We start from the raw sequence: 22,647 nt of genomic DNA, 5'->3' as shown, positions 1-22,647 counted from the left end.
CAACCGTACTAAATTAACACAAGAAGATGATTGGTAGTGTGAACCTTTTGCGATGGAGTCTTCCACTGGTTATTCTCATGTGCTGGACAGTGCAAAGTGTTACCGCGTTCGGTACGCAAAAGAACTAATCATAGACGTGATGTCCAACATTTTCAAATATTTTTTTGTTCATTTCGATTTTGTTAGAGCTGGGTGAAAGCTGTGTAAATCCTGCAGGAGAATCTGGCAAGTGTATCCTCTTCCGAGATTGCCAACCACTCGTCAACATTAACAATAAACCCATTAACTCGCCACAAGATACAGAGTTCCTCACGCAAAGCCGGTGTGGTATGATACAACGAAAAACATTGGTGAGTGGACGAAAGAGTTGAAATCAGGTGTTTGATTTATTTTTACACTCAATTTCCTTTTACATCATAATGTGATCACAGGTATGTTGTGCAGGGTCTATTCAGAAATCTTCATTACCAGAGCCTCCCCATTGCGGTGTGCAACTGTCGGATCGTGTTCTTGGCGGTCAGCCAACACAAATCGATGAGTTTCCGTGGACGGCGTTGATCGAGTTTCAGAAACCAGACGGAAGCTTTGATTTCCACTGTGGAGGATCACTTATCAATGAGCGATATGTTGTTACTGCTGCCCATTGCATTCACAAGGACGCTGTGTAAGTTTCGAAGAATTATTTTATAAACAACCTACTGCTACTATTGTAAAATTCTTATCAATTGTTGGCAGCCATCGTGTACGTCTTGGCGAGTGGGATTTGTCATCGGCTAATGATTGTCAGGATGGTTTTTGCTCCGATGTACCGATCGATCTGGACGTTGAGAAGATTGTTGTTCACAGCAATTATGACCCGAAGGATCATAGCTATAAAAACGATATAGCGTTGATTCGTTTCACCCGATCTGTTCAGTACTCTGATACAGTACGACCTATTTGTCTACCGTTGAGCGCATCGCTTCGTAATCGTGATCATGTCGGACGGCCGAGTTATGCTGTCGGTTGGGGTAAAACAGAAAATGCTACAGCGAGTGAGATGAAGCTGAAGGTTTCGATGAACGTCACTAGCTCGCAAGAGTGTGCACGAGCTTATCAGCGTTGGAGAATTTTGTTAACAGCCACACACATGTGTGCTGGGGGTGTGTTTCGCCAGGACACATGTAGCGGTGATTCGGGCGGTCCTCTGATGCGTCAGATTGCTGGTGCATGGTATCTGATCGGTGTGGTCAGTTTTGGACCAAATAAATGCGGCACTGCCGGTGTACCAGGTGTATACACTAATGTTGCTGAGTATGTAGATTGGATACGGGACAATATCTACTAGAAACAATTGTTTGCGGCACATCAAGCTCGTGATATGTGATTCGTGGGTATAAGCAAATAGAAAAACGGATAAACACAAATGTAGAAATAAAGCATTCGATGAAAGCCCAACTATTCACGGGTTTCAGTGTCCTGAGTCCTCTAACTGTCCTGGGTAGCAGTATCTACGAACGATCAGTTCAACTAGCAGCTAGAGGCTCCACTAGTAGATGATATCTAGCATTGACGAAACCCGAAAACCCATCCGTCGGCTCAAGAATAATATGAGAACAAAATTCATCGAATTATTAATGAGGGATGGGGTAGTGAATCGATGCATTGTAATTGGAATCTTGGTATCATCTACCACATACAAGAAGGGAGATAAACTAGAGTGCATCAATTACAGGGATATTTAATTAAACTTATTTATTTAACTGTAACATACGTCTGCCTTAAAGGCTAAACAATGTAACCGAATAATTAATATTAAGGAAATGATAAGGAAGAGGAAGCACGAAGATGGTTATAGGCCTCCCCAGGCCGAGTTTATTCAATTTGGCAAGCAAAAGGTCAATCGGAATACTGTCGAAAGCTGCTTTAACGTCAGTATTGACAGTTTCTACTTGACGGCTAATGAAAATATTCTCTAACACTAAGATACAAGGGACATGAGGTAAGACGAGGAAGAACGTTTCGGCCTAATATCATGCCAATGACGAGAAATGTAAAAAGATACACAAGGAAGGACTGAGAAGAGGACAACGTATTCAAAATCTTGGATGGAGCACAAAGCAGGGAGACACCACGATAGTTACGAGGATCGCCCCTATCTCCCTTCTTATGCACTGGTTCTGGTTCTGGTTCCAGCAATGCAGATTTAAAGTAGCAGCATAGGACAGGTATTTAGCGATAGGCAAATAATTGTTATCTGAGTGAAAAATCACTCGAAAATGCTTGGCCAACAGATTACTTTGCTCAGCAGGGGTACACGCCGACACATCATCCAAGGATATGTAGGAGGAGTGTAGGTAAATGGAAAGGTTAACTTGGGCCTTGCAGTAGCGCCAGAATGTTCTCGGGCGAGAAATGAAAGGATCTTGAATTCGTGTTACATAAGCATTGTGAAGCCAACGGTTATGAACACAAGAAGTCCTTGCCGCATATTTGTAAAGGCGCACATAATGAGTAATTCGGTTGCGACGGTAAAGGCGAAGTTTAGTTTTTCGTCAGATTTTAGTACTCTCCGCGATCTATTTGACCACGGGAGATAAGGAGGGGCAACATAAAGGGAATGCCGCAACAGTGACATCACAAAATTGGGAGACAACTTCATTCAAATTGCGAACTCCTTCGATGAACGACCAGTCGGGGCTTTCCATGATTTCCAAAAAACTCCGATATTACACTCGTTTAAAGTAGAATCGGGGTGGACGATGCGCGTTCCCTTGGTGGTAGGGGAACCATTGAAATAGTTAGGGACTCTTCAAACGCAGGGTGAAGATAATCCTGCGGGAGCAAAGGCGGTGTTGAACGACAAACGTTGGGGCAAGTCTCAATCACAGCCTCATTTGCAAATATTAGGTCCAGTTGTCCAGTTGATCACGATAATTTTTCACGTCTGAAATTTGCGTAAAACGGTTAGCATTCATACCATCCACAAGCATAGAGTTTACATTTTGCATGCTGCTAGGGATGTAGAATTTCCGCGGCAAAGGAGCAGGTATCCAAGAAGAGCGACGAAAGTGTTGAAATCACCAAATAGGAGTAAGAGATCATTTGGATTCATTATCTCAGTGATAGCCGCTTCACTCTCATGCAATAATCCCAATACAGTTGCAGATGAACTACGATCGGGGGGTAGGTAAATGACGCCAATATACAGCGCTAAGCCTTAAGATTTAATGCACACAAAAGGTGGTCAAACGAGCTAAGGAACCTACATGGGAAAAAATACTAACAAAACAATCCTACAATCTCTTCAAAAGATCTATGGAGAAGAGTCAAACAATTAGGTGGATAGGTATCCAAACCAAAAATTATCATTTTAAATTCTCAAAACCCCATAGCTGATCTAATTGAAATAGCGGAAGCTTCATATCAATATCAAACATATCAATTATATCTCTTTAAATAATAGCGGAACAAATCGGAATTGTGCATGCTCGATTCCGGTTTAAGGATTGTCGTCTATTTGTCAAACGCGATCTGACAAATGGACTACAAAATCGCTTGGCAGAATCGGTCAGTTCTAATAACCCCATAACTTGGCTTGTCAGTTGTATGGGGTGCTGGCATAGACAACAAACTGGCTTTAAGTATGATTCCGGCTATTATTGGCTCTTATTCATCACAACAGTATACCTTAGAAAGTTGAGTCCTGCAGGGTGCCATCCTATCTCCCACTCTTTTTTAATTAGCAACCAATCCTTATTCCTTTAGTTTCCCCCCTAATTATACCTCTGATACATGCAGAAGACATTGTCCTCATAACTTCCGCATCCACAAGCTTATAATCTAGCAACCATATCCAGGGTTCAAGGTCTCTACTGATAAATAAAAAAAATTACACATTAGAAAAGGTAAACAAATAAATAAATCTGGCAAAACAAAATCAATTACTTATAATAATGCAATGACACCAAAAACTAGACAAGCCAAAATCCGTTTATATATATCAAACTGTTGAAACTAGTATAAATAAATTCAAAATACTAGGATGCCGACAATGTAGAGCTTCCAGACCTATAATCCTCCGTCTACTAAAGTGTTGGTCATTACTCAAAACCTTATAAGGTACTAAAATCCTATCACTAGAAGAAGAAAGGTTTAAAAAACTCCTAGCTCCAGCATACCACAGAGCCTTCCAACATGTTTAAGCTGTGGTGTACAAGTTACAGTGAGATATATCCTTACCGCCTGCTTAGTATACAATGCAGAAGAAACAGAGTGCTTATTAGACAACAACACTGACTCAATATTCTCTCCGGATCCAAATTCTCAGAAGAAATTACTAAACAATTCGACGCCAAACCAAACTAGATCATCAAATATGGAAAATAAATCATAATTTCTTACATTCTTTTAAGAAATTTTGGGAGCGGAAAAGAGACGATCTTGTACCTGTGTTAATAAGTCTCGTGATAAATAAACACATGCGTAACAGTCATAAGCTCCCCTAATATCTACTCCATTCCTCCATCCCTGTTTTCATACTGTTGGCGCGGTTTTATCGCAGGCAGCTTTGTCGCGCAGAGAGTACGATGGATTGGCACAGCAGCATATCTGCACTACTTTTCCTTTTCATATCCTTCTCCTTTTAATTTCATTTTATTTTTCGTTATTGTGTTTTTTCTTTCTTTTTTAGTATATTTATATAAATTTCTAAATAAAATTCTAAATAAATTTCTAAAATAAATTTCTAATTTGTTTTCTTTCTTCTGATAAATTAATTAACAAAAAATCTATCAAATAATTCCGTTTATAGTAAAATTTTGAAATTCTCGGAAAACTTCTAAATAAAAAAAATCGCAAACAATACAAATATTTAAAGTAATTTTTTAACGAAATAGAACGTAATAAAAACGCTTCTTATACAAAGTCGTAGAAAAGTTTACTTCATACAAATTTGACAAGCATACAGGACCGGTACATTACTTCTTCCGGGCCAATCGCAGGATTGACTATTCAGATAGGTGACTGACGGTGAATCTGAATTCCATTCGAAATGGTTGCAAATTCAGTTTTTAGGACTGTACCACGTAACATTTACCTTAATCACTAAATTGCTGCAGAAATTATTACATTCAATGCGTTTTGTAAGCGCATTTTTAAAAATACCAAGCACGAAAGCAAATCGCTTTCTACGCTCATCATCTCATCATAACATATGATTTGAAAAGCACTTAAAGGAACAGAACTGAATTGATCCGAAATACTTCACATAAATAGAAATTCATCTTACGGACAAGAAAAAATGCAACTCCCAACTTGAACTGATCTTCACATTCATCACAGCTGCATCTAACGGCTGAATTTAGTTTATAAACGGTGAAGTTAGAAGCAGGTAGATTTGTTCGGTTTTATTAATTTCTCTGTTTTGTTTTATTATTGTTTATTTCTGTCCAGATTAAAAAAAAATTATTCTTGAAAATGTTGTGTAATACACTAAATTATCAAAAGCACTGATGAGACGCTACATGAACTAGCAGACAAAATTGTAAGCAAAATTGAAAATAAAATGGTACCTAACTTGAAGTAAATAAAACTATGCTGAGTTCTTACATTTTCTAAGCTTCTATATTTTCTATTTTAATTCTTGGAAAGAATGTTTTAGGCAACCGAAAGCAATTTATAATTTTCGATTGAGTAAATTAGTTATCTGAACTTATTTTTTTAACTAGAAATGATAGAGTCTTTTTACTCCTTTCAAACGAGTTGGGAAAATACACCTTACAGGTTGAACAATTTTACAAACTATCCTGATTTTCTTTAGAATATTCAATTTTTCATGCATTATAAAATTACTCAATTCTTAAGTTCAGGAGCTTCCCAATAGTTGACAGTGAAACGGTTCAATGGCAGTGCCGCGTTTCCATTTTTCCTGCAAAGCACGATCGTGAGCGTCGCGCGCGGCATTTGTCAACAATCACTCTACGGTCGGTCGTGTTTCAATTGATCGCTGAATTACGTTGCACAACATACCTGTGGTCAAGGGGATACAAGAGAAAATGAGTTTTCAAGCTTTTCTGAAACCAGATACTGACAGTTCTGTAAGGGGTCACATCTACTCACCAATGTTTTATCATTATGCATACCACACCGGCTTGCGTTGAGGAATTCTGTATCTTTAGGCGTTTGAAAGGGATTATTGTATAAGTTGACGAGTTCTTGACAATCATTAAAGTAGATACACTTGCCCGCTGCTCCTGCAGGATTTGTGCAGTCATGATGGAACGCTAACAAAATCGAAATTATCATAAATGATTTGAAAATGATGGACTTCACGCATATAACGCAAGCTGTTATGCATACCGGCCGCTGTTACACTTTGACCTGTCCACCACACAAGGATGACCAATAGAAATATCCATCGCTGTATTCTCGCACCTTCAAACACCATTTTGCGTTATTTTCAATCGGTTGTTCTGCTTACCACCGTCGAGTTCAATCGTTAAAAGCAAACTATTGTTGATCAATCGAATCATCGCATTTATATGTGGCTCTGCTAATGTATAGAATTTTTAACAATAATAATAATAATAATAATAGTTGACTCCAATTGATTATTTACACCTTCTGGCATAGAAACATGTTTCATTGAATGCACGGCCGTTTATTAAAGCTGCTAATCAATTTCTGAGAATTCTGTGTGGAATGGACGGAAAAACATCAAGTTAGCAGTAATGCCTTGCAAAACATGATGATTACTTTTATGTTTTCTTTCGCGCCAAATAGGACGACACTATACATGCACGAAAATGAATTACACGTGAACCGTTTACAACACACGTATTATAAAGTAATATATTCTATACCGAAATTTGACACCTTACAACATGCACACTGGCATGCACTGAGAGGCTGGAGTCTCGCTTGTCCGAACCGAAGTGTCTGGCCGCGCGCGCCCGTACGCTGACCTCGCTGGCACCGGTGGATCGCACTTACACCATCGACCGCTGGCCGTTACCTGTCAGCGGTGAGTTACCGTGTCGGATCCACCGATGCGACATAGGGTGGTCCATAACAATTACATTCAGTATCTTAACATTAGAGAACATTCTTGTTGTGCATGTAATCAAACACATTTAATAAAAGTAGTTCCCTTCTCCTTCTTACGCTATTACAATGGCTTCAGAAGACTAACGCTTGCTACAGAACGAGAATTTTAAAATAATGTTTCTTTTTACTTTGACTAGCTAAGGACCTAGTCGCATGGCTACGCAACAAAACTCCGGAGTGTACCTTACCTTTGGTGTATTCGGCCGAAAATATAGGCATAAAAGGAAACTAATGCCTTTCCGGTTTAGTGAGCGATATCTGATTTTAATACAGTGAAAATCATCTGAACTTTAAGCCAGTTTTCGGGAACCAGTTTCTTGTTCTTCTTCTTTTGCATCTGATCAAAATTTTTATACACAGTAGCTTATGTTTGGGATCGATCGCTGTAGCGTGTATCATTTTTTGCATATATAGAATTTCCTTAGAAAACTCATTTATACTTCATGTTGAAGAGTTGAAATATAGACATGTATAAGGGGTCACAGAAAACAATTAAATTGCGTGGAACTAAGAGGAATTCGCATGTTCATTCATTAATTTATTTTACAATAATAACTATTAAACTTTCCATTTGATCTATTTTTTCACTGCGTATCCAAGTTGTTGGAACTGCCATTTCCAGAATTCCTTTTATTATCTTTGAGTTGTCATTTTTCAAAAACATAGCGAATTACGAAATCGCATATAGCGAGTATGGCGTACTGCGGGGATTTTAACTTGAAGTCAATATGTACTTTGAAAGAGGTTAGTTACTGGTTAGTACTAGTTCGTGCTATGATTAGTTGTAATAGTTCTGTTTGCTGAAACACATAAAACAATGGCTGCCCAACACAAAAGCAGAAAGCAGTTATATTTTAATTTTAGCATAAATATCATGACCATGCCAAATAAGGTTCAATCAGAGTACATACATTCAATGTGGTGGATTTCATACATAGTACAGTTGACCTTTGAGATGTCGAGATGCTCAATGGTATCATCATGTTTTGCAAGACATTACTGCTAACTTAATGTTTTTTAAAAAACATTCAACACAAATTTCTCAGGAATTGATAAGCGGCTATTTAGACAAATGGCCTTGCATTCAATCAAACATGTTTCATTGCCAGAGGGTGTAAAGAATTCCTTGAACTCAAACTATGTTATTATTATTGTTATAAAAAATCCATACATTAGCAGAGCTACATATAAATGCGATGATTAGATTGAGTAAACAAACAAACAAACAAAAACAACAAAGAATAGAACTAAAGTTTGCTTCTCAGGGTTTACGATTTTACTTGGCGACAACGAAGCTTTTTCCTGAATTGATTGAAACAAAACTAGTAAAGACCCACATCGACCCGGAATCATTCGAACCATGGAACCAGCACAAATAGAAGCTGACTCCTTTTCCCGTATCCTAAAGGAAAACAAACAAGGATAATAAGGATAACAAAATAATCAACGACTTCGCATTGGTTCGTTTTACCCGGTTGGGTTACTACTCTGAAACAGTACACCTATTTGACTACCGTGCAGCGCATCACTTCGTAAGCGTAATCATGTCGGACAGGCAAGTTATGCTAGTCCGATTGCTGGTGCATGGTATCTGACCGATGTGGTCAGCTATGGACCTACGAAATGCGGCACAGAAGGTGTACCAGGTGTATACACTAATGTTGCTGAATATGTTGAATGGATACGTAACAATATTTAATAGAAACAATTGTTTGCGATACATCAAGCTCGGAAAATGGATAAACTCAAATGTAGAAATAAAGCAGAAGTTCTTACGCTTTCAGTGTCTCGAGGAGAAACAGGAGGAACATACATGTGATTAAACGTCAAAATTAGTATAGAATAATAGATAGAAGTTTAGAAGTAAATCACCATTTGATAGCATCTTAAGTATAAAGAATTCGATTAATTTTTTTTACTACCAAACCATTATCCTGCCCTTCCTGGCGGACGCATCAACGCCATTATGCCATGTCAATTTGGACCTACAACGTCTCCTTTGTCCATGGGGACGACCTAAAAGAACTTTAAGGGCTGGGTCGTTCGTTATCATTCTCATGACGTGACCAGCCCACCGGAGCCTGGTGAGTCTTATCCGCGTACGACGGTGAATTTGCGTACAATTCATAGAGCTCGTCATTGTAGCGGCTTCTCCTTTGTCCTTCCACACAAACGGGATCAACAATCCTTCTGAGCATCTTGCTTTCGAACGACGCTAAGAGGACTTCACCTGTTTTGGGCAAAGTCCGTGTCTCAGAGGCGTATGTGAGTACTGGAACTATATAAGTTCTATGTAGTCCCAGCTTCGTTCGTCGCGACAGGTGTTTTGAGTGAAGAAGTTTCCTTAGACTGTAGTATGACCGGTTGGCAGCCAACACCCTAGCTTGAATTTCAGCATCAATGTTATTGGCGGTGCTGTCTTTTGACCCAAGATAGATGTAATTTTAGGCGACTATGAAAGTGTGTTCACCTATTTGTACGTCACCCCTGCGTAAGTTGGCCATCACGAGAGAACCTCTGGCTGGGAACTGACGTGATCTCCATGGTCCTTATTTCGACAACAGGTCACCTTAGGTCTGAAGTTGTTTTGGTGACCAGCTATCTCTTGATAAAACTTCTTCGGGGTCCGTAATGCTCTGCGATTTTTCGAAGTTCTCGTACCCATTGTTGCTCCTAGAGTTCTTTCTTGGTGTGGTGTACTTTATTCTCCTCCCCTTTGAGCCATGTGTATTCCTCTGCGCGTGCTTGCATTCTAAGCCGCTGTTGCATTGCTCGGTATGCGCATTTCTTTCGTTCAGTCATTTGTTTACTTTCTTCTTAGAGCCAACTAATTCTAGTGTTAGTTGGCGGTTAAATCAGACCATACATATAAAATAACCATATTCCACCACAGTGCGACGTAGTGGAATAGTGGCATTGGCAAAGTTGATAATATTAATTATTAAAGCGTTTCACCTTTTGATCTTTCGATCGTGTATTGTATGTATGTGTATGTGTGTGTATGTGTGTGCATGAATAGACACAGATATTCCTCCTCGGGGCACAAAAAAACCCTGAGCTTAATCGTGCTTTGATAAAATGCTTTATTTCTAAATTCAAGTTTATTCATTTTTCTATTCGCTTACATCGACGAGTCACATATTACGAGCTTGATGTGCCGCAAACATTTGTTTCTAGTAGATATTGTCCTGTATCCAATCAACATACTCAGCAACATTAGTGTATACACCTGGTATACCAGCTGTGCCGCATTTATTTGGTCCAAAACTGACCACGCCGATCAGATACCATGCACCAGCAATCTGACGCATCAGAGGACCGCCCGAATCACCGCTACATGAGTCCTTGCCACGCACACCACCGGCACACATTTGCGTGGTTTTAAGCGTAACTCCTTGCTCCTGATAAATTCGTGCACACTCTTGCAGGTTTGTGATGTTCAACTCGACCATCAGCTTCACCTCGTTCTCCGTGTCAGTTTCTGTTTTACCCCAACCGACAGTATAACTCGGCTGTCCGACATGATTGAGGTTGTGAAGAGATGCGCTCAACGGTAGACAAATAGGTCGTACTGTTTCAGAGTAGTCAACCGGCCGGGTCAAACGAAGCAGCGCGATATCGTTTTCGAAGCTACCATTGTACGGATCATAGTTGCTGTGAACAACAATCTTCTCAACGTCTAGGTCGATCGGTGCGTTGGAGCAGAAGTCGTCCTGACAATCATTGGCCATCGACAAATCCCACTCACCAAGGCGTACACGGTGGCTACCAAAAATGGATAAAACGTTGATCAATCGTTAAGCAGTAGCATACGTTGGTGGATGGAACGCTTCATTGATACTTACACCTTCCAACTGCGAGGAATCGATTTGATGCAGTGGGCAGCAGTAACAACATACCGCTCATTGATAAGTGATCCTCCACAGTGGAAACCAAAGCTTCCGCCCGGCTTCTGAAACTGTATTAACGCCGTCCACGGAAACTCATTAATCTTTGTATCATGACCACCAAATACTCGATCGGACATTTGTATTCCGCAGTTCGGAGGTTCTGGTAGCGAAGATCTCTGACCTAAATTTGACACCGCACAACATACCTGTGGTTATGAGGATATAAGAGAAAATTAGCTTCCAAGCTTTTATCAAACGAAATAAAGATAGTTCCGACTACTCACCAAAATTTTCTCATGATACACACCACATCGGCTTTGAATGAGGAACTCTGTATCTTCAGGCGTTTGAAAGGGATCATTGTACATGTTGACGAGTGGTTGGCAATTCTGGAAGTAGATACACTTGCCCGCTTCTTCAACAGGATTTGTGCAGTCTTGACCCAGCGCTAACAAATTTGAAATTAACAAAAATTACTTCAACGCTATTTATATCGTGGCTACATCTGGCTGTTACGCATGTCCAGTACTTGTATTCTTTGACCTGTACACCACAAAAGGGTGACCAATAGAAATGTGACCAAAACCAATGTTGCGATGTTTTGAATCGGTTGTTCTGCTAACCACCGTCGAGTTCGATCATTAAAAGCAAACTACCCAGTGAGGAATATTTCGTTGAATTACCCCTTAATCACTCCTAATTTATCGGATAACTTAAGGATAAATTAGGGGAATATTGGCAATCCTTAATTCACCCTTTCAATCAGTTTTGACATGTTTACAATGGGTCTTAGAGGCATACTGATTTTCACTCTATTTACCGCTTAATGAAACAGTAAATTGAGAGAAAATCATTCACAGAGCATGCATCACGGATTAATGTTGCTTTTAAATTATTTTAAAAACCTGCTCAACATAGAAATACTGTGTTATTTGATGCATTTTGGGCGTCATCACTCGTCATAAATTAACAGAGTGTCTGACTGGGTGTCTCACTGGGTATTGTTCATTAACCTAATCATCGCATTTGTATGTGGCACTGCTAATGTATGTAATGTATTTATTCACAATAATATTGATAATATTACATTTCAAGTGATTATTTACATCCAATGGCAATGCCACATGTTTGATGGAACGCATGGATGCAATTCCTGAGAATTTTGTACGAAATGTTTTTGAAATACATTCAGTAAGCAGTAATGACTTGCAACACAAAATGATTACATCGAGTATCTTCACGTTCGAGAACTTCCTTATTATCCTGCTTAATAAGGTCAAACACATTGAATTAATGTGGTCTGATGTACCCACATGTGGCGTGGTCATGATATTTATGCAAAAATTATACTTACTAACTCGTTTGCTATTTTTACTTGAGTTTGTTATTTTTACTTACTAACTCGTCTGGACATTTGCATACCGTAGTTCGTTCTACGGTTCTGAGGTTCTGGTAATGAAGTTCTCTGATAGAACTCTGACACTGCACAACATACCTTTGATCAAGGGGATACAATAGAAATTGATTCTTTATGATACCAGATACTGACAGTTCCGTCCACTCACCAATATTTTTCGGTTATGCACACCACATCGGCTTCCGGTGAGGAACTCTGTATCTTCTGGCGTTTTAAATATATTACTGTACATATTAACGAGTGGTTGGCAATCCTGGAAGTAGATGCACTTGCCCGCCTCTCCTACAGGATTTGTGCAGTCTTGACCCAACACTAACCAATTTGAAATTAACAAAAAAATACTTCAACGCTATATACATCACGCCTATCACTAGCTGTCATGCTTACCGGATGCTGTTACACTTTGACCTGTCCACCACACAAGGATGACCAATAGAAATATCCATTGCTGTAATCTCGCACCTTCCAACACCATTTTGCGTTATTTTCAATCAGTTGTTCTGCTTACCACCGTCGTGTTCAATCGTTAAAAGCAAACTGTTGTTGATCAATCGAATCATCGCATTTATATGTGGCTTTGCTAATGTATAGATTTTTTTATAATAATAATAATAATAATAATAATAATAATAATAATCATAATAGTTGATTTAATGTGATTATGTACATGCACTGGCAATGCCACATGTTTGATGCAGCGTCGTTTATTCATGTAACTTCTAATCAATTCCTGAGAATTTTGTGTGAAATGTTTTTAAAACACATTCAGTAAGCAGAAATTATTTGCAAAACAAGATGATTACAACGAGTATCTTCACATTATAGATCGTGCTTACTACGCAGGAAATCAAACGAATTTTATATGTATGGTCAGATTTAACTGTGTTTGTCATAGGCATTGATATGCATGCTGACTTCTGTATAACTATATAACTTAATTTTATTATTGTGATGTATTGCCCTTTTGAATTACTTAGTTTTACTTTGACTAGTTTAACTTTCCGGAGTGTACGCAAACTCTATGACATGTATAGGATGGTTATATTCTCAAAAGATTACAAACAAACAGGCTCAAAATTGATTTTCCGGATACATGGATGAAGCTAGTAGATTTGAATCCATACCAGTTTTAGTTTGTACACGATTCATGTTTTAATTAGACAGCCATCGAATAATTATTTCGTAAGTTGTAGTATTTTGCGTGAAGCAACTTTTGAAAAATCATGGAAAATAGGAAAATCGCGTGGTTATAAAATATTGCTTTTTGATGGGAAAACATACAGTCGCAGCGAAAAATTGCCTAGTTGAAAAGTTTTCGAACACTGCCCCATCAAAATAAATCCTCAAGTATTAGTGTGCTTATTAAGTTTAAACATGGTAAAATGAACACAAAAAATCCATAAAAATTAAAACTACTGTAAAGTGAAGTTGTATGCTGATTGTTGATTGTAAGTGAAAATAATGCTGTAACTTACGAAGTAATTTTCCGATGGCTGTCTAATTTGGACACGAGTCGTGTCAAGGTTGGTGTAAACTAAAAATGGTATGAATTTAAATCTACTAGCGCTAACTATGTGTCAGGCCAAACAATCACTAAACCTGTTGTAATCTTTTGGCAATAAAACCATGCTGCACATGTCATAGAGTTTTCATATACCCAGGATTTGTGTTGCGTAATATTGTAACCGTCAGTTAAACTAGCAAAAATAAAAAAAAATCAAAAAATTGTTGAAGCAAGCGTAAGACTCCAATTATAAGAGCATGGTTTGTAGAACAGGATTAATCGTCTTTACGCTGAACCATACATAAAAGGGCAACACATCACAATACAGGAGCAAGCTATATCATAATTTTAGCATACATATCAATGACCATTACAAATACTGTTAAATAAGACCACACATATTCAATGTGTTCGATTTCCTGTCGTAGTTACTATGTCCTCGAAAGTGAAGATACTCGTTTTAATCATCTGGTATTGCAAGGCATTACTGCTCATTGAATGTGTTTTAAAAACATTCCATAAAAAATTTCCAGGAATTGATCACGTAGCTGCACGTGAATAAACTACCATGCATTCAATCAAACATATGGCATTGCCAGTGGATGTACATAATCACTTGGAATTATTTAGCTAGTTAGTTAAATATTTGTTTATTACTTACGTTTGTGAAAACATGTTATAAATTCCATTGATACTGGTTTCTTAGAATCACTTGAAATCAACTATTATTGTTATAAAAAAATTCATACATCAGCAGAGCCTCATATAAATGCGATGATTCGATTGATGAAAAGTAGTTTGCTTTTAACGATTGAACACGACGGTGGTAAGTAGTGCATCCGATTGAAAATAACGCAAAATGGTGTTTGAAGGTGCGAGAATACAGCGATGGATATTTCTATTGGTCATCCTTGTGTGGTGGACAGGTCAAAGTGTAACAGCGTCCGGTATGAACAACTAGTAATATGTGTGAATTCCATACCTTACAAATCATTTATGATAATTTCGAATTTACTAGCGGTGGGTCATGCCTGCACAAATCCTATAGGAGAATCGGGCAAGTGTATCTACTTCCAGAATTGTCAAGAACTCGTCAACATGTACAATGATCCTAATCAAACTCCAGAAGAAACCGAATTCCTCACCCAAAGCCGGTGTGGTGTGCATAACCGAAAAACATTGGTGAGTAGATGGAACTGTCAGTATCTGGTTTCATAAAAGCTTGAAAGCTCATTTTCTCTTGTATCCCCGTGACCACAGGTATGTTGTGCAACGTAATTCAGAGATCAATTGAAACACGACCGACCGTAGAGCGATTGTTGACGCTCACGATCGTGCCTAGCAGGAAAAATGGAAGCGCGAATTCATATAATGCAACTGCCATTGAACCGTTACACTGTCAACTATTGGGAAGCACCTGAACTTTAAAATAGAATAATTTTATAATGCATGAAAAAATGAATATTCGAAAGATAATCAGGATGGTTTGTAAAATTGTTCAACCAGTAAGGTGTATTTTCCCAACTCGTTTGAAAGGAGTAAAAAGACTCTATCATTTCTAGTTTAAAAAAATAAGTTCAGATAACTAATTTACTCAATCGAAAATTATAAATTGCTTTTGGTTGCCTAAAACATTCTTTCCAAGAATTAAAATAGAAAATATAGAAGCTTAGAAAATGTAAGAACTCAGCATAGTTTTATTTTCTTCAAATTAGGTACTCTTTGTTTTCAATTTTGGTTACTATTTTGGGTATTTTGTCTACTAGTTCGTGTAGCGTCTCGTCAGTGCTTGATTTTGATAATTTAGTGTATTACACAACACTTTCACGAATAAAGTTTCTTTTATGTGGACACAAATATACAGCGGTCAAAACAAAACAAGAAATAACAAAAAATAAATATTTCCACCTGCTTCTTACTTCACCTTTTCAATCCATACGTGGGATGCAACTGTGACGGATCAAGTCAGTTACATTTTCTATATTTTCGATTTTTATTTTTAATTTTCATTCGAATATTTCATCCAAAGTGAATCACGCATTATAAAATTACTCAATTCTCAAGTTCAGGAGCTGCCCAATAGTTGACAGTGTAACGGTTCAATGGCAGTGCCGCGTTTCCATTTTTCCTGCAAAGCACGATCGTGAGCGTCGCTCGCGGCATTTGTCAACTTTCGCTCTTCGATCGGGCGTGTTTCAATTGATCTCTGAATTACGTTGCACAACATACCTGTGGTCACGGGGATACAAGAGAAAATGAGCTTTCAAGCTTTTATGAAACCAGACACTGACAGTTTCGTCCACTCACCAATATTTTCCGGCGATGTACACCACACCGGCTTTGGGTGAGGAATTCGGTATCTTCTGGCGTTTGAAAGGGATCATTGTACAAGTTGACGAGTGGTTGGCAATCCTGGAAGTAGATGCACTTGCCCGATTCTCCTATAGGATTTTTACAGGCATGACCCACCTCTAACAAAATCGAAAGTATCGTAAATCATTTGAAAATGATGTTTTCAAAAGTTGCTGTCATGCTTACCGGACGCTGTTACACTTTGACCTGTCCACCACACAAGGATGACCAATAGAAAACTCCATCGTGGCAGACTCGCACCATTAAATACCATGTTGCGTTAATTTCAATAGGTTGTTCTGCGTACCACCGTTGTGTTCAATCGTTTAAAGGAAACTATTGTTCATCAATCGAATCATTGCATTTATATGTGGCTCTGCTGATGTATGGATATTTTTATAACAATATAAATAATAACAATAATAATCGATTTCAAGGGATTATTTACACCCTCTGGCATAGAAACATGTTTGATTGAATGCAAGGCCATTTGTCTACGTAGCCGCTTATCAATTCCTGAGAAATTTGTGTTGAATGTTTTTTAGAAAACATCAAGTTAGCAGTAACGTCTTGCAAAACATGATGATACCATTGAGCATCTCGACATTGAAGGTCGTCTGTATTATGTATGAGATCCACCATGTTTAATATATCAACCTTAATTGGCATGATTATGATTTTTATGCTAAAATTAAAATATAACTGCTTTCTGCATTTTTTGGACATGGCAATGGCAATGTGTGGAAGGACTCTGCTCAAATGTAGAAATAAAGCATTCGATTGAAGCACAAGTTCTCACGTTTTTCATTGTCTCAAGTAGAAATTTCATTAAGCATATGTGACGGAAAATCAGATTTTTCATAGAATGCAACTTATATTTTAATAGTATCTTTTATAGTTTTCGTTCACTTTTCTTTTACTGTGGTGTACGCATAAACGTATTGGAACGCATCGAGCACGTTCCTCAAACATAGACGAAGACAGGTTGAATTCATACACACTTGAGGTATCAATTAATTCACAACATATCCACAGTAAAGGATCACATTATCCCTAACTGGATCTAGTAGTTGCACCGGACTTGCACAAAATCCAATCCAGGCCAATCCCATGTTTGAAGGACTAATTATTCAAATACGGATGAAAAAAGTCAAAGAACTGCGGAAATGGTAGGCCTCGAGTTCTTGAGGTTATAGTGCAACAAAAGGAGCGGGATATCTGAAAAAAACGTACATAACTAAAACAAACCCCATATTTATGGTTATCGAACAAAATTTGTGTCAACCGAAATTTGTCAAACCATACGGAAAGAAAACTTATATCATTGATCGTCGTTTTTTTAGTCCTAGCAAAAATTACTCTGCGCTGCAAAACCGTAATTCAGAAGAAATTTATCAAACACAAATTATTGTTTGACAAGCATGATTTGAATTCCATTAGTTTTACTGGTGCTGATCCACCCAATTTATTCGACCTAGCTATTGCTTCAATTGCAATTACCTCTAACTTCAATAGCTGGAATATTGTCACCCTCAACAAGGCTGATGCATGTTTGGAAAGTTACCAGTTGGTCCCTAGTGAACAGTTGCCACAATTTAAAGGTGAGGATTTCTAAAAATTCGCAAAGCATAAAAGGACATTTATCTTGAGAGAGAAAATACGAATGTCGTCTGCCAAACATATTCCAAATCCTTTCAATCGAAAGCCCAAGAGAATGAAACCTTGTATTGGCAAGCTTGAGTAGCTTTTCGTAAAAAATTTCACCGATAATTTCACAAACCTCTTTCAACAGTTCTACACGTACTGTGTAGATGATTCATAGTTATATTCCTAATATATGCACCTCGATCACAGTTCGTTGAACTTTTGAGACTTATAAACTCGATTCGATGAGAAAAAAAACACGCAGAAAAATATAAAAAGTAATTAATTATGACGGTTCTATCAAACATTTGATGGGGTTTGATTAAAAATAAACAAAATCTTAATAGTGCGCAGGACATGAGAAAACGGGGCAATTTGGGAATTTTCACGCATACGACGGGACATCAACTTTTGGTTAGGAAAACGAGATTAAATCCCGTTAAATACGGTACGTCTGGTAAGCCTATTAGAAAATTTTTTATGAATCCACTGGAATGTCATCAACAGATTTTTAAACGTTTGCTCGAGAATTGAAACGATTGCATTAAAGATTCTTCCGATCTGTTCGGCCTTCGGGGAAATTTATCTAATCGAAAGTATGCTCTTGATTCAAACGAGGCAAAAGTGAACAAACCATAGGGAAACAACTTTCAATCAAAAAACTTAAAATGTAGTGAGGATATCAGTTAACCTCGAATGAAGATTACACTAAATGAAGCTGATGACTTCAGCTACATGAAACAAGGGTTTGAAGCAAATTTGAATGAAAATAAAAAAAAAACAGTTGTGTTGGTAAAAGTACCGAAAATTGTGTAACGAACCGGTACACGGATTGTTAGAAAACGTACAGGCACTGAGGCACTGTTCACCTTGCCGATTGTCTTGGTTACTTATCTGTCACTCGATTCACCAGGTTCAGTATTTGTTCGGTGTAAGTGCTCGTCGCTGCGTGCAAATCTGCTTTTTACTTGGTTTCTTTTGTAGTATTTTAGCTGGTGCAGTGCCTGTGTTCATTTCCTGTTCATCACTCGTGGATGTATTTCGTAAACATAAGCTAAGCATAAGCTTTCGTTAGATAAGCTAAGATAAGCTAAAATTAGTATTTCTTGCATCTCGCGGTAAACAACGTTGTAATCATTTTAGTTGCTTTACTCTTCCTTAGAAATTTTAAACTCAGAAATCTAAGAAAGAAAAATGAGGAAATGGAAAAGAGATTCATCAAAGGAACAATAAAATGTTTGGAATTTTTGTCTGAAGTGAACATAAAAACCCAAACGTTTGTAAAATAGTAATTTTCGCCCATTTGCTAAAATACAATAAACAACAGCTTCACATCACAAAAGCTGCAGGGAGTTTTATCATAAATTTTGGATTAAATTTCATAATGACCATGACGATGACAATGTCAAATTAAGTTAAATTAGACCAAATATATTGAATGTGTTCGATATCATACATAATAAAAATGTTCTGCAATGTCGGGATGCTCAATCGTATAATCATATATTGTAAGGCATTACTGCTTACTTACTGTATTTCATAAATATTGCTAGCAAAATTCTCAGAAATTTATAATCTGCTACGTGGTCAAATGGCGTTGTCATAAATCAAACATGTGGCATTGCCAGAGGATGTAAACCATCGCTTGAACTCGAATATTATTATTATTACTATAAAAAGTCTATACATCAGCAGCGCGATCTGTTGCCACATATATTTGCGATGGTTTTATTGATGAACAATAGTTTGCTTTTAACGATTGAACACGACGGTGGTAAGTAGTGCATGCGATTGAAAATATCGCAACATGCCGTTTGATGGAGCGAATCAGCAGCGATGGAGTTATCTATTGCTCAGTCTTGTGTGGTGGACAGGGCAATTTGTAGCAGGGCTTGGTATGCATAACAGCTAGTGATAGACGTGATGTCCATCATTTTCAAAATATTGTTGTTAATTGCGAATTTGTCAGAGTTGGGTGAAAGCTGTGTAAATCCTGCAGGAGAATCGGGCAAGTGTATTCTCTTCCGAGACTGTCAACCACTCGTCAACATCTACAATAAACCCATTAACACGCCACAAGATACAGAGTTCCTCACGCAAAGCCGGTGTGGTATGTTACAACGAAAAACATTGGTGAGTGTTCTTAAGCATTATCATCAGAGGTTCGATATTATTTTTATGTTCATTTTATTTCCGATCATGACATCTGGCATTCTTTCCGATCGACATGACCTCAGGTGTGTTGTGCAGTATCCAAGCAGGTTTCTTTGTTACCAAAATCTCCGTATTGCGGCATACAAATGTCCGATCGTGTAGTTGGAGGTCAGGATACAAAGATTAATGAGTTTCCATGGACGGCATTGATCCAGTTTCGGATACTGGACGGGAGTTTTAAATTCGGCTGTGGAGGATCACTTATCAATGAGCGGTATGTTGTTACTGCTGCTCATTGTGTCGAACTGATTCGTTCTGATTGGAAAATGTAAGTATCAATGAAGCGTTCCGTCCAACAACAAATGCTACTATCGTAAAATTCTTATCAATTCTTGGCAGCCATCGTGTACGCCTTGGTGAGTGGGATTTGTCAAAGGCTAATGATTGTCAGGATGGCTTTTGCTCCAAAGCGCCGATCGATCTGGAGATTGAGAAGATTGTTTACCACAGAAATTACGTCCTAAAAAATAATAAAATAATCAACGATATTGCGTTGATTCGTTTTACCCGCCCGGTTCTCTACTCTGAAACAGTACGACCTATTTGTCTACCGTTGAGCGCATCGCTTCGTAATCGTAATCATGTCGGACAGCCGAGTTATGCTGCCGGTTGGGGTAAAACGGAAACTGCAACGGCAAGCGAAGTGAAGCTGATGGTCGAGTTGAACATCACAAGTTGGCAAGATTGTGCACGAATTTATCAGGAGAAAGGAGTTTCGCTTAAAACCACGCAAATGTGTGCCGGTGGTGTGCGTGGCAAGGACACATGTAGCGGTGATTCGGGCGGTCCTCTGATGCGTCAGATTGCTGGTGCATGGTATCTGATCGGTGTGGTCAGCTATGGACCTACGAAATGCGGCACAGACGGTGTACCGGGTGTATATACTAATGTTGCTGAGTACATTGATTGGATACAGGCCAATATCTACTAGAAACAATTGTTCACGATAAACAAATTTCGTTTTATGTGCAGAAAATTTATAATCCTAAATGTAGAAATAAAGCATTCGATTAAAGCACAAGTTCTCACGTTTTTCATTGTCTCAAGTAGAAATTTCATTAAGCATATGTGACGGAAAATCAGATTTTTCATAGAATGCAACTTATATTTTAATAGTATCTTTTATAGTTTTCGTTCACTTTTCTTTTACTGTGGTGTACGCATAAACGTATTGGAACGCATCGAGCACGTTCCTCAAACATAGACGAAGACAGGTTGAATTCATACACACTTGAGGTATCAATTAATTCACAACATATCCACAGTAAAGGATCACATTATCCCTAACTGGATCTAGTAGTTGCACCGGACTTGCACAAAATCCAATCCGGGCCAATCCTTCACATGAAAGATTAATTATTCAAAAACGGATGAAAAAAGTCGAAGAACTGCGGAAATAGTAGAGATTATAGTGCAATAAAAGAAGCAGAAAATCTGAAAAAACGTACACAACAAAACAATCCTCTAGTGGTACTTTTACTTCTTCTTGGCCACCTGATCAGGTTAAGGTTTAATGTAATCTTAAGGTTTCACCTGATCCATCAAACTCGCTGTGCTGCTGTACGCCTCGTGCCGAACGGATCGCTGACGAGCAGTTTCCTGCTAGGGCCTGAGTCCGGCATCCTCATCACGTACCCCAACCATCGTACCCTTTCGGTTTTGACCACCGTCAGGATAGCAGCTACGCCAAACAGCTCAGAAAGCTCGCGGTTCTTTCTCCATCTTCACACGCCCTGCTCGCACACACCTCCGATGATTGTCTCTAGCACCCGTTGTTTGAAAATATTGAGTGTATTGACGTCCTCCGTCAGCATAGTTCAAGACTCGTACCCGAAGAGGACTACCGGACATATTAGTGAGCGATATAACGTGCATTTCGTGTATTGCTGGTGTCTTTTGGATCGTAGGAGATTGTGGAGCCTGTAGTAGGCACAATTTCCCATCACAATGCGTCTTCGAATTTCGCTGCTCACCAACGTTATTGTCTGAAGTTACGATCGTACCAAGGTAACAGAACTCCTACCATCTCGAGATCAGATAACTCAACTGAAACTCTGCTTCTGAGTCGGGCTCTGATCTGACCCCCGGCAGGCAGGTTTTTCTTCGTCGCATGAATCCTCAATCCAATCTTACACAGCCGCAGATGTACACCCGATGATGACGATGTCATCCGCGAAGTCCAGGAATTGGTTGAGATCTGGTGAAAGTCATGGTCCGGATGTCGAAGTCCTCGCTTCGTATCAAACCTTCCCGAGCGATGATATACAGCAAACAGGAGAGTCCGTCCACTTGGTTCAGACCCCGGTGAGATTTGAACGATTCCGACAGCATGTTCGATACCCTTTGAGACAATGAACAAATGGTGCGTAGGAATCTGGTGTTCTCGGAATTTGTGAAGGATCTGCGATAGAGTAATGATCTGGTAACTTTACTCTTTTCCTGAATATGTTCGAGTTATCCTTTGCTGTAATGTATGAGAAAATCACCATAGTCCTATCAAAAATATATAAAAATAAAATGAACTAAATAGCGTTAGGTGT

The 22,647-nt window shown here is 38.5% G+C and overlaps 2 protein-coding genes across 2 annotated transcripts; one reads left to right on the top strand and one right to left on the bottom strand.

The window, feature by feature from the left end:
• Positions 1-164: 164 nt before the first annotated feature.
• On the top strand, positions 165-21,038 carry LOC128717885 (CLIP domain-containing serine protease B4-like; the record flags this gene model as incomplete). Its single annotated transcript, XM_053811559.1, has 6 exons — positions 165-350; positions 432-664; positions 736-1,319; positions 19,863-20,026; positions 20,131-20,375; positions 20,447-21,038. Coding segments are annotated over 6 exons (2,004 nt in total), but the record flags the coding sequence as incomplete, so codon positions are not given.
• LOC128719589 (CLIP domain-containing serine protease B4-like) lies at positions 10,260-16,523 on the bottom strand. Its single transcript, XM_053813215.1, has 4 exons — positions 16,436-16,523; positions 16,205-16,368; positions 10,932-11,182; positions 10,260-10,851 (listed from the first exon to the last, which is right to left on the bottom strand). Exons 1-4 carry the CDS (start codon positions 16,521-16,523, stop codon positions 10,260-10,262), a joined length of 1,095 nt encoding a protein of 364 aa, XP_053669190.1.
• Positions 21,039-22,647: the final 1,609 nt, after the last annotated feature.

The sequence above is a fragment of the Anopheles marshallii genome, chromosome 2, assembly GCF_943734725.1.
Source record: "Anopheles marshallii chromosome 2, idAnoMarsDA_429_01, whole genome shotgun sequence".
In the NCBI taxonomy this organism is placed as follows: Eukaryota; Metazoa; Arthropoda; class Insecta; order Diptera; family Culicidae; genus Anopheles; species Anopheles marshallii.
This window is presented reverse-complemented; position numbering and strand designations above follow the sequence as displayed.